The sequence below is a fragment of the Gadus chalcogrammus genome, chromosome 8 (genome assembly GCF_026213295.1).
Source record: "Gadus chalcogrammus isolate NIFS_2021 chromosome 8, NIFS_Gcha_1.0, whole genome shotgun sequence".
In the NCBI taxonomy this organism is placed as follows: Eukaryota; Metazoa; Chordata; class Actinopteri; order Gadiformes; family Gadidae; genus Gadus; species Gadus chalcogrammus.
In genome coordinates, this window is record NC_079419.1 from 27319196 (window position 1) to 27336363 (window position 17168).

General features: G+C 46.6%; 2 protein-coding genes and 1 pseudogene across 3 annotated transcripts; 2 read left to right on the forward strand and 1 right to left on the reverse strand.

The window, feature by feature from the left end:
* The first annotated feature begins 19 nt into the window (after positions 1 to 19).
* Positions 20 to 7819, forward strand: hspb8 (heat shock protein b8). 2 transcript variants are annotated; one of them, XM_056595901.1, is made up of 4 exons: positions 20 to 120; positions 324 to 738; positions 2860 to 2923; positions 6401 to 7819. In XM_056595901.1, the coding sequence occupies exons 2-4, from the start codon at positions 330 to 332 to the stop codon at positions 6576 to 6578; spliced, it is 651 nt and encodes a 216-aa protein (XP_056451876.1). In that variant the 5' UTR covers positions 20 to 120; positions 324 to 329; the 3' UTR covers positions 6579 to 7819. The 2 variants fall into 2 exon arrangements, with proteins under 2 accessions (XP_056451876.1, XP_056451874.1); XM_056595899.1 differs by having other exon boundaries at positions 57 to 738.
* On the reverse strand, positions 6830 to 10277 carry LOC130386975 (heat shock protein 67B1-like). The gene is made up of 4 exons (XM_056595897.1): positions 9490 to 10277; positions 9156 to 9219; positions 8954 to 9074; positions 6830 to 8770 (listed from the first exon to the last, which is right to left on the reverse strand). The coding sequence occupies exons 1-4, from the start codon at positions 9854 to 9856 to the stop codon at positions 8252 to 8254; spliced, it is 1071 nt and encodes a 356-aa protein (XP_056451872.1). The 5' UTR covers positions 9857 to 10277; the 3' UTR covers positions 6830 to 8251.
* A 4095-nt stretch (positions 10278 to 14372) lies between these two features.
* Positions 14373 to 16927, forward strand: LOC130387977 (craniofacial development protein 2-like; annotated as a pseudogene).
* Positions 16928 to 17168: the final 241 nt, after the last annotated feature.

Sequence of the window (17168 nt, forward strand, 5' to 3'; positions counted from 1 at the left end):
AGCTGCTGAGCCTGGTGGTTTGAAGATCCAACCAGCACTTTCTGGACCCCTGTTATGAGCCAAGCCGACGTATAAAAATCACTCAGAAGAAGAAGTCGACTACAAGTGAAGTTTAAAACGGTAAGCTGCCGTTGAGCTTGTAGTTAGAGCAGTGAAGTTCTAGTGAAGTTGCGTGACGTTATGCTGAGTACTTCACAGATAGTGGGCCTACTATAAAGACACACAAGGAAACATTTATAGGCCCTAGGCGGCCTATTCTTAAATCGTTGGTGTAAAACAAGGAGCCTAACTTTTGGATTTTCCTTTCGTCACACTCCTCACAGCTTGGCATGGCAGAGGGAGACTTCTACACGCTGGGGAACCGACCGCGGGTTGCTCGGGATCCGTTCGGGGAGTCCCCGTTTAGGGAGCAGTCCCCGTTCAGAGACCGCTTCATGGAGGACGACTTCGGCATGACTCCGTTCCCCGACGACCTGGCCATGGACTGGCCGGGCTGGGCTCGACCAGGCAGGCTCAGCACCCGTCTCAGCAGCACCTCGCCGTTCAGCACCACTCTCCGCCCCGGGTTCTCCCAGCGCGCCTCCACGGGGGGTCCGACGGTGTACACCACCCGGTACAGTGAGACGTCGCCCCCCACGACCCCCGGTGAAGAGCCTTGGAAGGTCTGCGTCAACGTGCACAGTTTCAGGCCGGAGGAGCTCAGCGTCAAGACTAGAGACGGCTTTGTAGAAGTTTCAGGTGAGATTCCACATCAATAATATATGAATTCGAACACTTACGCCCTAAGCAGATAAACCTAATTTTAAAAGGACAATAAAACAAAATAACAAAGCAGTATGAAGAAAATAGCAAAAGGTAGGTTGATGTTTAGTGTATGTAGGCCTACAGTCTTTCAGTCTGAGATAAGCGCTTTTAAATGTTCATTATTTTTATGAACGACCCATACCCTGAATGTACCAGATGTACTTCAATGAGTTAGTCCGTCCTTTGATGATCAACGCTTCTGTGCTGACGTCCATGACACCAAAGGCATACATAACATTGCTCGTGGAATGTAGTGTTGCAGACATTCACCAAGAACATTACATGGTCAGTTAGAAGATACTTAGTGCCTTGGGCCCAGACCATATGACCGCTCGGAGGAGGCGACGGGCTGGAGCATTCTCCAGCTCGGACACCTGTTTTGGATTCCTGAAGAATCATTCAGCCACCCAATGAGCTACATTTAGAATGTAGGCCAGGCACATGACAACAGTCTCTCTATACCCAACCACTCTTTAACGGTAGTGACTCTGCTCTTTGGAAACCAATGTTACCCCCAACCTCCACCCTGAGTCATTTGCTTTCCCATTCTTCTGAATGTGAAGGCATGACGAGGTACTTTATTTAAAGAGCCAGTCCTGCCATGATACTTCTAACATATAAAAGACAAATACCAGGGAAACCTAGGACACTGTTGTCTACTACACTATGCTTTTGATAAGCACATCCTCGCTGTGTTAGTTGGGTCATTCCATCCCGGACAGACGAAATCCGTGGGTCGACCTCATTCTAAAAGTAGTCGACAGGAAGTGTGTGACAAGCGTGTAACAAGCATGGTTCACCCAGTACCGGAGAAAGACGAGAAACGCCATCGTCTCTCGCAACGCATCAATGGAAGAAATAGAAAAAACAACAACTTGATGATTCACGTTCCAACTGTCAGAACAATCACTGTCCGCGGGAAGAGCGACAGGAGCGAGGGGAGAGTATGAGACGCACCGTGCTTATTGTGCTGTCTGTTAAATAAAGTGGGATCAGATGATGTGGGCCGCTGTTTTCCCTGGGCGTGTTACACAATGCGTCTGGAATGTGACATCTCCGTCAGGCACACAGGGAACAGGGAGAGGCAGCCCGCACGCTGATCCCTCTCGGCCAATTTTCCATCGTAACTTGCTTTGGAGATGGCAAGTTTTTACTCCTTAAGTCATTGAGAAGTGGTGCTAATCATGTGATCCCACTGGTCAGCAAACCGCAACGCTCCCAGAAGCTTGTCAGACATCATGTCACATCCTGGCTGCTTCCACCTCCGCCCAGCAGCTCTCTGGACAGCCAATGACATCACAGGATGTCCCTACCCTACACAGAGTGTAGGGTAGCGCTGGGCCCAGCTCGCAGCACTGATTGGCCGGTGGGTGGGTGGTTGGCAGGGATAGGGGTCAAGGGGGTGAGTGGGGGTGGGGGGTGCGGGTGGTGGTGGTGGTGGTGCAGCCTCTGACATTTAGCAGACCCAGAGCAGCTGCTGGTATGGAGCCACACAACAGCCGTAAACAGTACTTGGAAACTGGAGGCTGGTTACTTGGTTGTGGGGGGGTTTCTAGGCTGAGATGTCACCCTGGTGGAGCCTCTGTGTTGGGTCTGCCCACTGTACCTAAGAGGAGCAGATGGGTGTCTGGTTGAGTTCACTCCATATAAACACACATGACTCTCTCGCGTGTCGAAAGAGTGTATGTAACACTCGATGACTCCGGGGTGATTTAAAACAGACTCAAGATGGAGACTCCATCTGGCAGAACAGAGAAATGTAGTGTGACTCTTAAAGGCAAACGAGGAGAAACTTTGTTTTGTTCCGTCCTGCATCCCGCACGTCTGCCTTGCTGACAGCTGATAAAACTTGTTTTATATTCTCTGCAAGAAATAATGAATATAGATCTACGGATGGCGGTGTGAGATACATGTGCTAGCAATAAGGCGGTTTCTCATCTTTATTGACCTTGTCTGCTCGCTTGAAATACATAGCACCGTTGACAGAACCAATCATTACAAGAGATGATTCAATCCAGGTTTCTCCCTCACTGCTCCACTATCGTCCGTCGACAGGCAAACACGAGGAGAAGCAGGAGGAGGGAGGCATCGTGACCAAGAATTTCACAAAGAAGATACAGTGAGTATTTGTTATGCCATACACAATAACAAATGTACACCTATTCACTTATCACATTGTCCTGTACTTTTCAGGGCATATAGTGTTCTGTTCTTTTTATTCATGGTTAATAATAACATTGATACCAATGTCTTTTAAAGGGCCACTTTTACTGCAATGCCTTATCATCCCTTCGACAAGGCTTGCTATTGCAGAATTTAACTTGAGTCATTGCTTCCACTATATAGACATCAAACTCAAATGTGGCTTTTTGTGAGCGTGTACGTTTTCATGTAATGATAGTAATTACTGCCCATCACAGGCAGTTGTTTACTGCGGGTTCAGTGACCGAAGTCATCTGACTAGTTTCCAAGGTTAATTTCACAAGTCTACTCGCATGACAGCATCGAAAGGATACGTGACACTTTACTGAGTGCTGCCCAGAAACTTTTAACCAAGTGCTACTGTCTCAACACCTTCTGTTTGGACGTCTTCTGTTGGCAGCAGAACTCTGATCCCATCAAAGCGGGCCATGGGAAATTCCATAACGATCAATGAGTTCACCTTTTAATTGGACAGTGGACGACTTGAAAGTGTCGCTCTAATTGGTATAGCAGCCTACCGTCTCACCGCTGGGCCACCCCGGCCCCTTTTAATTTCCTGTTGGCTAATTACTCAGCAGCTAGGCTAGGCTAGCCAAGCATCAATCTCACTGCAGTGGCTTAATTGAAACGCTCCCAGTGGCTGTCTGTGTACTTCAGTTAAGCTCAACCTGAAGCAAGCAGCAGATACATGGAGCAACAGAGAGAGGGAGATTAAGATGCATATATAAATGGTTAAATAATACAAAAACCTCCAATGAGAGTTGGCATGAGATTGATAGCATGAAATCTCTGATCAAACACTCAAACTCACTTAACGATTGTTATTCTCAAAGATTCCACATCTCGAGTGGAGTGTGGAGTTTCAATTAGTTCATCAACATGTTTACTTCAAGTTTTCTTTGGCAAATTATTAATAATAGTCTATTAATATGTAACATATGTAGCTCAACTACTGCCTCATGGAGTATTTCAGGCCCCTCTCTCTATGTGTCTGTCTGTCTCTCTCCCTTGCTCTCTCTCTCCCTCTCTGTCTATCGGTCTGTCTTCTCTCAGTCTTTCTGTCTCTCTCCGTCTGTCTGTCTGTCTGTTTGTCAGTCTGTCTCTCTCTCCCTCTGGCTCTCCCTCCCTCTCTGTCTGGCTGTCTGTCTTTTCTCTGTCTCTCTCTCCCTCTCTGTCTATCTGTCTGTCTTGAAGCACGGCTGCTACTGTGTGTGTGTGTGTGTGTGTGTGTGTGTGTGTGGGTGTGGGCACATGTGCACACACACGTTGAACTTATTTTTGTATGTGTCACTCGTATTGTACCCCCTGTAGCATCCTGTGCCCTGCAGTGTTTTTGGCAACAGCAAAGTCAATGTTTGAGATAAAATTCAGAGCGTTGCTTTGGAAAAAACCCACTCCTCTTCACTAGACAGATACCATTTCTTTCTCTAGTTACGGTCTAACCTGAGGGATTTCACTTCCACTACAGAAGAACATCCCTGTGCTGCTATTTGTTCCTTAAAAGAGTGTGTGTGAGAGGGTGAGGGTGTGGAGATCATCTAGTTATGGTATATTGATAAGTCGATTTGTAGGATGTTAATCATTGGACTCATGGTTCCACCTTGACTAAACTTAGTTATTCGTTGCGTCTTAACTATTTACTGGTGGCTCCTCCCCCTCTGTACTGGTGTTTCTGTTCTTAACCCTCTGTACTGGTGGTTCTGTTCCTCAACCTCTGTAGCGGTGGTACTGTTCCTAACCCTCTGTACTGGTGGCTCCTCACCCTCTGTGCTGGTGGTTCCTCTTCACCCTCTCTAATGGTACCTCCTCACCCTCTGTACTGGTGGTTCTGTTCCCCACCCTCTGTACTGGTGGTTCTGTTCCTCAACTTCTGTACTGGTGGTACTGTTTGTAGCTGTGCATGTACTTGTTTTTTGTGATCTTGAGCTGTTGTAGTAATAATGATGATCTTTCCTTTGATGATGTAATTGTCCTCTATTATCTTACATCTCTTAGCGGGAAATATCTCACAAGACGCAGAACCTACTGTGTCACTCTTGAAGCATCTTCATTAAACATTGTTTCCACCATCCCAAATGATTCATAAACCGCTGGAGTGCTGGGTCAGCCACCCCAGTAGCCGGTGGTTTATTAAAAGCTATATTCTACAATATGTTAGAAAAGAGCTTCATTTGAAGTGCTTTGGCTGACCACCGTTCTTATGGGAGAATGTGCACTTCAGAAACCATATTGCTGAGGATGTTTGGGCAAAGCCGTTCCGGGGCCCTTGGACTCTTTAGTGGTTGGTTATCAACTTATTACTGAGGGGATCTGCCCTCACTAAGTCTGAGTCTGAGTCTGATACCTTATCCACTACCAGACTTGGACGAGGATCAATCCATAGCACTAATATGTAACCCACTAGACCACTTTTCATCCATAGGTTATTTCAGGGTTTGCTCTTCCTTTGAAGCGTTCAAAGACCATAATTAGTGAAACATCCGTTTTTTTTAAATTATCAAATATTGAGGGATATTTAAAGGATCTTAAAGTGACAATAACAGATGTTTCTATGCATCTGTTACTGCTCACTTTCTTTCTGGGACACAATCCTGTGAATACGCTCCTGAAATAGAGCTATTCTCTTCACCTGAGTGAGAGCGACATAATGAACAGAAGGGGAGAAAGACAGAACACTAGCTTTGACCTGTCTGCCTGCCAGATGCCTGAAGTAGATAACTGGAATGTACCGTGATGGAAAACTCACACTTTGTGCAAGCAGGCTTTCCAACATAATTGGACACATACGTTTTTCCTCTTTTACAGATAGTTGATACTTGCAATAAGGTCTTTATTATTTCAAAAGTCGCCAGATAAGATAAATAAGGGGGAATATTATTGAATACAATTCTTGCTGATATTTAGTTGTATGTCCCTCCGCCTGGAGTTAAATGCTGTTTCACACCTTGCAGGCCATTTAGCTTTCCTGATGAGGTGTCAATCGAATGTCCTCACACTTATGCATACCAATACATGCAGAGGTTCATATGTTAAAAGGAAAATCCAAAGTGTGAAAAAGTGACTGCCTTTTCTATGACCTCTACCAAGTAGGCTAGAGCACATTTCCAGCATTCTCAGGTTTGGCAATTTATTATTTTTAATTATAAATTGGTGTATTTCTGTTGCATCCATTTACGTACATGTCTCAATCTTGCAACTACACATTATGGCAGAACATTGACTCTTTTAAAACAAGCCCAAGAAGAACCCAAGTAGACCAGACCAGGAGTTTGACGCTTATCATTGTTTACCACCTGTCTCCCCCCCCGCTCCCCACTCCCCTCTTCCTCCTCACCCTTCTCTCTCTCTGTTTCTCTGTCTCTTTCTATCTTTGTCCATCTCTCTCGCCCCTCAGGATTCCCACAGATGTGGATCCGGTGACGGTCTTCGCGTCCTTGTCCCCCGAGGGCGTGCTGATCATCGAGGCGCGGCAGACCCCCCCCTACTACCTTTTCAGCCAGGAGGGCACTGCTGAGGGGGGCATCATGCAGGAAACAGAGGGCCCCGGGCCCCAGGAGCCGGCCATGCTGTAGCCACAGGGAAATCTAGAGAGGGGCGGGGCTCAGGTGGGGTCTCACCGCAGAGCAACGTAGTAGAACACACTTTTACAGATGGGGTTGAGACTCCTTTGTGTCTGATATGTAATGTCTCTCTGGCCGAGTTGCAGACTAGGAAGGGAGGTGTTGTAGATCTGTGTAGAGGCACAGATGTATAGAGGTGCGGACCCACATTCAATGATGAGTCTGCTGTGCCTTACGGAATGCAGAGGATGCATGTGGTGAATGATGGAGTCAATGCATGCATGGAGCTCATTTTGAGTTCACTTTAATATTTGATGATTATTCATGATTTTATATAAAAGGTGTAATTTCCCTTGAAGCCAATAGTACCATTGGGAAACATCTAAAAAAATGTAAGGACAGAGTTGAAGTTAATTCTGGGGCTTGCGTCTTAGCAACTTTGAAAGGCCTTGATATGTATTTAGTATGACCTTGATGTCATATATTTGTACTGTTCCAAATTTAAATGAACATGACCATGGGTAAACTAGACAAAGAACAATATCGCACAACAACCATGTTGATAGATGACATATGACATACGTGTATGATGAACAACATAAGCCCTCCAAAAACGAGATGTTGTTTTGACAGAACAGGCTGCCGTGATTCGACTCCTGAATGTGGAGTGGAAGACCGATATTTCTGTATTCTACCTTATTGTGATTTTTGTATGTATAAAGATATGTAATTATATCTGCTAAACTAATTCAAACCGTACTTGGATAATAAGTGTATTTGGATTTGTGTTTTGATCTCTTAAATTCTTTGGACATGTTGTTTTCTATGAACAGCTTTTTGATTTTGTTCTACCTTTTATTTTTATTTTGCTGACATTGTATGGGTTTGTCAATTAAACATCAGTCTACCTGTGTTTTTTGCATCATCTTTTGTTTGAATGCCAGACCCCATATATTCAGTGTGCCTGGTGTGCTGTTGTCTTTTGTTATATAAGAAACCTTGGGTAGATTAGCAGAAAAATGTAGCCCTGTGTGAATTGACAATGTCCATGAATGACTGATTGGGACAACATCTCATAGGGAGCAAAGCCCGAGAATAAAGAGAAATTAAATGTTGCCTGGTGTGGAATACCGTTACGCCCTTTGAATTTAATGTTTTCTCCCAACTCAAAATTTGTATTGAAATACTTCATGCCGTTTTTATAAAGTTTGATAAACTACTATTCCTCACACCGACATGGTAGTCATTATTTTTTAATAAGTCGCACACGCGCTTTAAGTAATTAACACGATTTCTTAAGCGTGCGTGGGATTGCTTAAAGTGCGCATGCACAGTGTGTTCTTCCCAAAAACTACTATATTTATGGAGAATAATATCACAATGCGAAGATAGGATACCTTTGCATCAGGAAAAATTAAGAATATTTTCAGTGTGGAGAAAGATAATTAGTATACGATACAAGACCACAAGCTTTCCACATATTTTGTTCATTCGTACAAGAATGGAAGCTACGTAATTATGCTTACTTGTGATTATTTAATCTTAATTCAAACTGTAAAAGTGACTGACAGCATCATGGGTCTGATAACAATGAGAATTATTTCCTATGTTTAATTTCCCCTTCTACGTCGGATGCTCTGGCTCCGTGTCCTCAGCCAAGGACTCGTCACGGGAGATGTCTTGATTCAGGGGCTTTGGCCCTCCGTTGGCACCTCTATTTGGGTGGCCTCCACAGAAGTCTCCCTTGAGCTCACTTCTGGCTGGCCCTCCAGTAGAGCATTCCCAGCCTCCTCCTTCTGGTCAGACGGGGTAGTGCCAGGGCTCTCTGGGCTCTCTTCAGGCGCTTGGTGGTGTTCCATCGGTGTTGGAAGATTCTCTGGGCCTTCCCCAGGTCCAGGTGCTGAAGAGGATTCTTTTGCTACTTCACCCCGGGCCTCCTGCTCCTTTCCCTCCTCCACCTGCTCCTTCTCCTTCTGTTCGTCCTGTTTCCTTCCCATGTCATGCTGCAGAGGTTCATCCATGGGGCTGCCAGTGGGAGCCTCAACACTGGCTAGAGATTCTTCCCCGTGGTCAGTCCCATCTGTGGGGGGCTCAGGGGCTGCACTCCCAGGGTCCCCTGGAGCTGTGGCTGCAACCTCTGTAGGAGCTGCTCTATCCTCTAGATATTCCTCACCCTGCCTGAGCTCTTGGACTTCCCTCTCTACCTGTATGAATGAGAAAGCAAAGGTTTTCACCATGATATTAATATATCGATGTTTCAATGATTAGTTAATGGATTGCCTATATCACAAAGCCTATAGGCCTTTGTGATAAAGTTCAAGTGAGTGTTGTGTGGTGTATACAATGTTTAAATGCTGTTTTTGAAGCATATAAATTTCCTTTCTGACCTGAATTGGAATGACAATGTTGGCAGGAGCAGTGAATTCAGTCAGTGGAGCTTCTACATGCATGATGCCATCCCCAGAATGCATTGCTGTGATTTTAGATAAATCGATACCTATTGGAAGCCTGGAAATAACAGTTAACATCAATAACCTCTAGCTAAAGAGATAAACTACAGTTCACTATCTTATAATTAATATTGCATACCTGTATTTCCTTGTAAAACACCTTGCAATGGATCCATGCTCATCTGACCTGTCCTTGTGTTTACCTTGGGATGAATGTACAGATAAAACCTTTCAGCAAGTAAATACAAAACAACACTTTGCTTTGCACACTTTTTTTTACATTACTTCCATGTCCATTTAGGTTAAGCTGCCGTCTATTTGAGAATGTAAGGGTGCAAACAATGTTTATCGGGTCTGCTGTGATTACTATATTGATTAACACAGTGCGGGTGTATCCTCAGTGTGTTAAGTTTATTTGTCATGTGGCATTATTAAGGGAACAACCAGGCTGGGAGTGCAATGTCGCTGTGTACCTCTAATCTCCAGGACCCCGCCTGCGGTGCCGATCCAGATCTCCGATGGGGCGAAGTGAGCAACGTCCAGCACCACCCTCCACTTGTACTGCTCCGCCTGCCCCACCCCAGGGCCCGAGGGACCCCAGTACCCAGACCCGGGATGCATTGGCACGATGAGCGGAGAAGACGTGCATTCTGGCCAGGGACGACCTGAGGACCACCCTCTCTGGAGCAGGTCCATCCCCCACCACCCAGGGTCTTGGAGGGGTGTCTGGCCACAGTCCTGGTTGAATGCCCAGCAGGGCCGCCACCATCTCCTCAAGGGGTACCAGTCATTTTTCTTCTCGGCGTCAACACGACAATCCAACTCTACCTGGTCGGCCATGGTTCAAGAACTTATCCAAAGACAAAAGAAAAATGATGAAATGACCGAGAGGAAGCTACCGTTAAAAGTCGTAAATATGAGTGTAAATGAAAGTGTAAATTAGCTGTAGGATAGCCGTGATAAAGTGAGGCTCTTCACACAAGCAGAGAACAGCGAGCTGAAGACATCTCAGGAGGATCTTTATATACACCTCCTGTCTAATCTAGATTTATTAAGCGCTAATCCTGACCCCATGGGACGGGAATGTGAGCATGGGGTGATGGGTGCGGAGAGGAGGCTGTTGCCTCCTTCTGGCCTGGAGAAGGAAGAAAATGGTAATTAGGTGTATTTTTAACTTTTAAAGGGTTGATGGTAAATAGTTGACAGTTGAGCTCGGTGGTTGATACGTGATTTATCTGTGGTAACGTCTCTCGGAGCCGACTGGGCCTCTCCACATCTGCATCCCGTATTCCTCCCCATTGTCTATGTGTGTCATCAGGATCTGTAGAATCTACTCCTTCTCTCGAGACTCATGTGGTGTCGGCTGAGGCAGCGTGGCACGAACCATAGTCATTCGTATATATACAGGAACGCGAAGAGAACTTCAAATAAAATGCATGCTAAATGGATCGCCATTCTGCAACACCAATATGCAGTTCAGATCAGGGGACCCCAGTGGAACCACTGATATCTGCTCCCCCTATCAGGGGACCCCAGTAGAACCACTGCTAAACATCTCAAGGGACCCCAGTGGAACCACTGCTGTCTAGAACATCTCAGGGGACCCCAGTGGAACCACTTCTGGCTCAAACCACTGCTTTCTAGAACACCTCACCCTAAGTGTGTGGTGACACAGCGCAGCCGTCTCACTCATTTCTCTTCAGCCCTTTCATGAGGACCATTACTGCCTTCTATTTGATCAAGTGAGACAGACCCGTCAGTGTTTTTCAACCATTGCGCCGTGTACACCCAGATCATCCTGGCACATTGTCCACCGGAGCACAACATCACACTGAACAGATGTTTCTGTCACTTTGTGTGATTGCGTTGCCCAACGATAATGCCTCCAAGAGGTTGAAATGGGATTCTCGTCTCTGCTGGAGCTGTCGAAAAGATTGGTTATGACCACCAATCTGGTCCGTCCCATGTAAACAGAGATGGTCAGAGGGATCCATCTGTCATGCGTCGGCTTAAAAACATTTTACTAAAGTTTTGACTAAAATACCATTTCATTATTTTATTTTTTTAGGTATTTATATGATAGGACATAATGTCAATAACTGTCGATATTTTGGGGAATGCAATGGATGCTGCTTGTCCTCCATGGCCTCCTTCAGAGCCTGGAAGTAAAACATCACTCGTTCCTATGAGAACGTAAGACAAACAGTTAAACACATGTGTCTTGACATGTGTTTAACATGTGAAGGGACATTTTAGAAAGTTTGAGCTTGATTGAAAAGAATCAAATCACGCATAGTTTGCTTCACTGTGAGATTTGGGATTAAAACAGTTTGACAAACTCAAAACCCACTCAAGAGACCCGAGGCGCCTCAGGCGGGGGCTCTCGGCAGTGATGACCCTACAGGTTCCCTTACTATTCCCACGGGGTTTCATTCAAATAAAACTCCTTCCGAATCCAAAAGCAGACGAAGACGGCGAGGAACGAGTGGTCGCTGCATTGAGCAGCGTAGCTCACAACGCAGAGGGGGGTCCGACCCCAGAGCGACACCTCTGGTACCATGACAACCGCAGGAGGTTGCAGCGGGGCCGCCAGGGGTTCTGCTCAGACCCCGGGAGGCCCTACGAGCCCGTTGGAGACCCCCTCCCTCCGATACTCCAAAGACTGGTGTTGGAGCCCATACAACATATTGAAGAGTTAGGCCGACGTGACGGTGTGCATTTTATTTTAATTTTATTTAACCAGGAAAGTCCCATTGAGATTAAAAAACCTCTTTTTTTCGAGGTAGTCCTGGCCAATAGGCAGCAACAAATAACATATGTACACTCACAATATTACACTCACAACATATAGACAGAAATTAAGATGATAAAAAGCTGTTATCAATTAAAATAATAAAAACAGTTGCAAGTAAATTAAAATTTATAAAAAACATCTACAAGTAAAAGAGGTGGTCTGAAATGCTCTCATCTTAGATTTAACAGCATTCAAAGAAATCACTTCGGTTAATTTAAAATCTTTTTGCAGCCATTTCCATGTGGTGGGAGCAGAGTGGACGAATGCCCTTTTTCCTAATTCAGTGCGGGCAAATGGAACTGACAGAAGCCTCTGTTTGTTTTAACGCAGACTGTAAGAAACAACCCTTTTTTGTGTGATTAAATTACAAATATAGGATGGCAGTAGCCCAAGCATTCTTGTCTAATGAAAAAGTTTGGACACTGAAGATAAGATAACAATTTCATTAATCCCCTGGAAAAGAAATCTCTTTGTTACAACAAACCAGCAGTGTTGGAAACACAGGATGAAATAAAATACAATAGAAATACAAAGCACAAATAAAAATAATTGACGTTAAAGTGAAAAAAAAAAAGAAGAAACAGGTTTTGGAGTTTACCACACAGCTGTGCACGAGGTTGAACGTGATTGCTGTGTAACGACTCGTACAGGATCAGCTGATTCCTAGCTGACTCGGTTTAAACTGCTTGGAAACCGGAAGTACTCTGATTTCTAGTATACCCCAGCAGATGCAGTCTTAAACGAGACATATTACGGTGTTTTCCCAACAAGTAAACATAGTATTTGAGTTCCAGAAAACATGTTTTTGAAGCCGTTTGCTGGAAATAGCTTTTAGGAAAAAAAATATTGCCGCTATTCCCCTCTGTTTCAGTCCCTTCAGAATACACTGTTTCTGGTGTCTGTAGCGTTGAAGCAAATGAGCTGCTGCCTATTGACCAATGAGCTGTCAGACTGAACCACAGCATGGAGGAGAAGGGATTGTTGCCGTTTGCTGACTCCTGGAGCTCTATATCTATATAGTATAATAAACCATAATAATAAAATTATATACAGCAATTTATCTAATCTATCTAATATCAAGGCCAAAAGCTATGTGCGCCTCGGATGATATTATGAATAATAAAGACTGTGTCTGACGTCTCTGGTACTTCCACAAGTAAAGACTCGTAGTAGGGGATATCTTGGCCATGGTTGAAAGGAATTAGGGGGAAGGAACTTTGGTATTGACTCTCTGAAGTCCATGAACCTCGACATGGAGAAGTAAATGATGGTACTCCTGGAGCTGAGCTGCCGGACTGCCTCCGAGCTCCCCGCGCCGGAGCTGCCGGCCGCCGTCGAAGCCGTCCGGCCGCAGTCCGGCACTGTACTCCGGGAGCTGAACTGGCGCCGAAGCTAGGTGGCAGCTCCAGCGGAGTAGCAGCTCCGGCGGACGAGCGGCTCCGGCTGGGGTAGCTCAACGGCAGTCCGGCAGCTCAGCTCCGGGAGTACAATCCCTTTCTACTCCATGTCTCCTCCTCCCGACTTCCCTTCGGCGGCAGCTCCGGTGGGGAGAGCTCGGCGCCAGAGATTGTACTCCCGGAGCTTAGCTGCAGGGCTAGCGCCGAGTTCCCCCCGCTGGAGCTGCTCGTCCGCTGGTCAACAAAATCTTAGCGATGCTCTGATTGGAGGGGAGTGGGGAAATGGGAGGTAATATTCAAATGTGCCCCCTTCCTACGTAGGAGGGGGCGCTGAAACTGACACGCTCGTTTGGTAACTGTAGGCGGGGTACTTTTAGAAATGCATATCTCACTCAAAAAATCATGTAAGGACTTTTTTCAAAGTTTGTGTGCGTGTGGGAACACCAGAGACTCAAAACAACACCCCAAATCCCCAGGAAAAGTGTTGTTTTCATAATATGTCCCCTTTAACTTAATGGTGTATGCATTTTGTGCTATAATTATTAATAATTGTACTGAAGGCCTATCTGGTGTAATAAGTGTAAATGTATCATACCTATAAATAATTATTCATAAAACTAATTCTGTGTGTGTGTGTCGGTTATGATGGAGCCTTGTTTCATCCTGCAAACTGGTTTAGTCTCCTCTAAAACCACATCAGTTTGGAGATTAGACTAACACGCACAAAATACGCCCTCTAGTGTCTGATCTGAATTTCTCTGTAGACAGCAATTGAGATCAAGGTAAAACACAGCTGCAGGTTAAACCACAAGTACATATGACACAGCAATGGAGCTTAAGACATCACGTGAGATTAAAACCATGTTAAACTCAAAAAAATTGCTAAACTAGCGACAGAGCAATTGCCCCTAGATGTCTTATGGCGGCGTCTAGAATGTCTGCACCGGCAGCCATCTTGCCACAGTCAGCTGCTCACCCATAACATTGTGTTGGTAGTGGTACATGTACTTTTTTTAAATAACCATAACTTAACGTGGTTATAATCTTGTACATATTTTAGAACATTAGTTATTTTTATAGAACCTAAACTAATATTCATAAGTATGCAGTTTCATAACTACATCTCTGACGTTTATAACAAACCAACTGTCCTGGGTATGACGTAAAACTGCATCCCTGGGCAGGAGGGGCTCATAGCTTGGATGGCAGCCCACCTAGGAGAAGGACACTCTAAACTAAAACCGGGACTGCGAGGAGTTGCGCCCCACAGTCCTTAATTAGCATAGTAAAGCCAACCATGAAGAACAAAGTTATCCCAAACCCTATACTTCCAGCGGCAGGAGTCCACAGGAGCAACGCAGCGGACGGTGGTGCTGGTCCTCCCTCTGGAGGACACCATGACGACAGGACCTCAAACCCTGGGGAAACCAGGGAGGGTCCTGTCCGATCACAGCACCCCGTCCAATGCACTCATGCGCTGTCGGAGACCATTTGTAATGGGAACCTTCACGCATGTACAGTGAGAGAAGAAGCTAGATTGGTGGAGCTAGCACACCTGTGCTGAGGAGCGGGGAGTGGAGATCCTGGGAGTCCAGGAACACAGAAGAGTGCACACTGATGACCAGATCGTTTACCACAAAGTAGAGAGATGCACGTTCATCACCTCGTCTGCGTGGCGAAACGAGGCCCAGGCCGCAACAGGCGGCGTGGGGCTACTGCTGGGCTCTCGGGCGCGTAAGGCTCTCCGTCGGGTTTACCAACACACCGAAAGGATCCTTATCGCAGAGTTCTCATCTAACCCATTAACAACAGTCATAGTCATGTACTCACCCACCAACGTGGCCCCAACTGAGGAGGCGGAGAAGTTATTCGAGGACCTGGCAACAGCCGTGCGAGGTGTTCCAGCACACAACTTCTTGGCAATCCTGGGGGACTTCAACGCAAGGCTCGGACCAGAGGACACACCCTTCCCATACCACGACTCTACCAACTGCAATGGTGCATACCCCACCACCCTTCTCATGGAGCACGAACTACTGAAAGCGAACACCTTGTTCCAGAAAAGACAAGGCAAGAGATGGACCTTCCAGGATCGAGCCACACGTATGGTACGCAACTGGACTATATACTTGTGAGGAGGAAAATGGAGGAACTCCATCCTTAATGCCGAACCAATCCAGTTCCTTCAGCTCGGTGGGTTCGGACCACCGGTGGTTCCATGATGGTGCGACTGAGCCTCAGGGTCCCCAAGCCTAAGTACAAGATTCCGGACACGATTGGAAGGCCTTCGCAAACGATCCTGGCCTTCAACCAGGTACACTGAGGAAGTCAGGAATCGGTTTCCAGCGCTGGACAAGGGAGCGGAGCCCGGCAGCGAATATATGAGATTTGTTGCTGCAAATGAGGAGGCAACCAGGATGTGTGTGCCCGTGTTGGACAGAGCAAGAACCTCCATGGTTCCACACATCCGGAGGTTGTAGCGGCACGAGGAAGTGTGGAAGGAAGCACGCCTCAACTTGAGCGTGAACCAACACAGCATGAGACGTGGGGAAAATGAGGAGGAAGCCAAGCAGCTACTGTTCAGTACCTACAACCAACATCAAGGGGGAGGAACTGATGGCGAAGGTGGACGGGTGCAGGCTGCGCAAGCGGAGAAAACAGTATGGGAATCCTGGAGGGTCATCAACGAAATGACTGGGCGGAAACGGACAAAGGAGGGACAGGTTGAAGGTCACAGCCCTGAGGAGAGGATGGCAACCCTGGTTCAACCACTTCCGAAGCCTTCTGGGTTCAACCGCAGATGGGGGTGAGGCCGAAATAGAAGAAATTCCACAGTCCTCCGGAGAACCTAGACATCGATGATGGTCCATTCACTGTCACTGAGCTAGCCGGGCGAAAGGCACAGTGAGCGCTGGAAAAAGTGCTGGCTAGGCCAGATGGATACCCCCAGAGGGTTTTAAAGAACTGTTGACCCGATGACATCATGCTGAGTTTGCCAACCAAGCGCTACTGCCAACAAACGGCCTGACGTATGGTCTCTTTCTCCAACATCATCCCAGTGCTAAATCCGGAGACCTCTCCCCCAAAGCCAGACAACTACCGGGGCATCAGCCTGACATATATCACGGCAAAGATATACAACCGCATGATGACTACACAGGATCAGGAGCGCCATCGCCCCTCACCTGAGGAGAACCAAAATGGCTTTCGCGAGAGTGAGAACCACACAGCCCAGATCCTGGCACCTAAGGAGAATGATCGAGGAGGTGAAGAAGGATTAACTGACAGCTGTACTGTGCTTTATCGACTTCAAAAGGCATTTGATTCGATTCCACAGAGGCACGATGGTTGAAGATCTTCAGGCCTATGTGTTCCTCCAACCTACTCCGGGCTATTGAGACCCATGTACGCAGGACCAGGTACCCCAGATGGCAGCACTGAGGAGTTTGATATCCTGGCTGGAGTAATGCACAAGGGGGACAACACTAAGCCCCTTCCTCTTCATTCATTGTCCTGGATTATGCGCTCAGAAAAGCCATTAATGGGCGGGAGCAGGGCATCGGCTTCACCCTAACCCCAAGGAGGTCAAAGCGTCACCCTGCAGTTGTCCTGACAGACCTGGACTACGAGGATGACATCAGCCTGCTCTCCAACAACGTGGAGCAAGCACAGGACCTCCTGCACAAGCGTGGCGCTGGAGTGTTGCCAAGGTTGGCCTAGAAAAAACAACGGTCATCACCTACAACATCTCACGGAGCGCATCAACCGCTGACAACAACTGGTGGCACTGTGCTGAAGGAAGTCGAGGACTTCAAGTATCTGGGCTCATGGGTCAACTCAAACCCGAGCAGGACCTAAAGGTGAGGAAGCCACTCGCATGGAGGGCCCTGAACGGCTATGACCTGTGTGTGGAAACTCCAACCTCCCCCGTCAAATCAAACTCAGCTTCTTCAATCGCAAC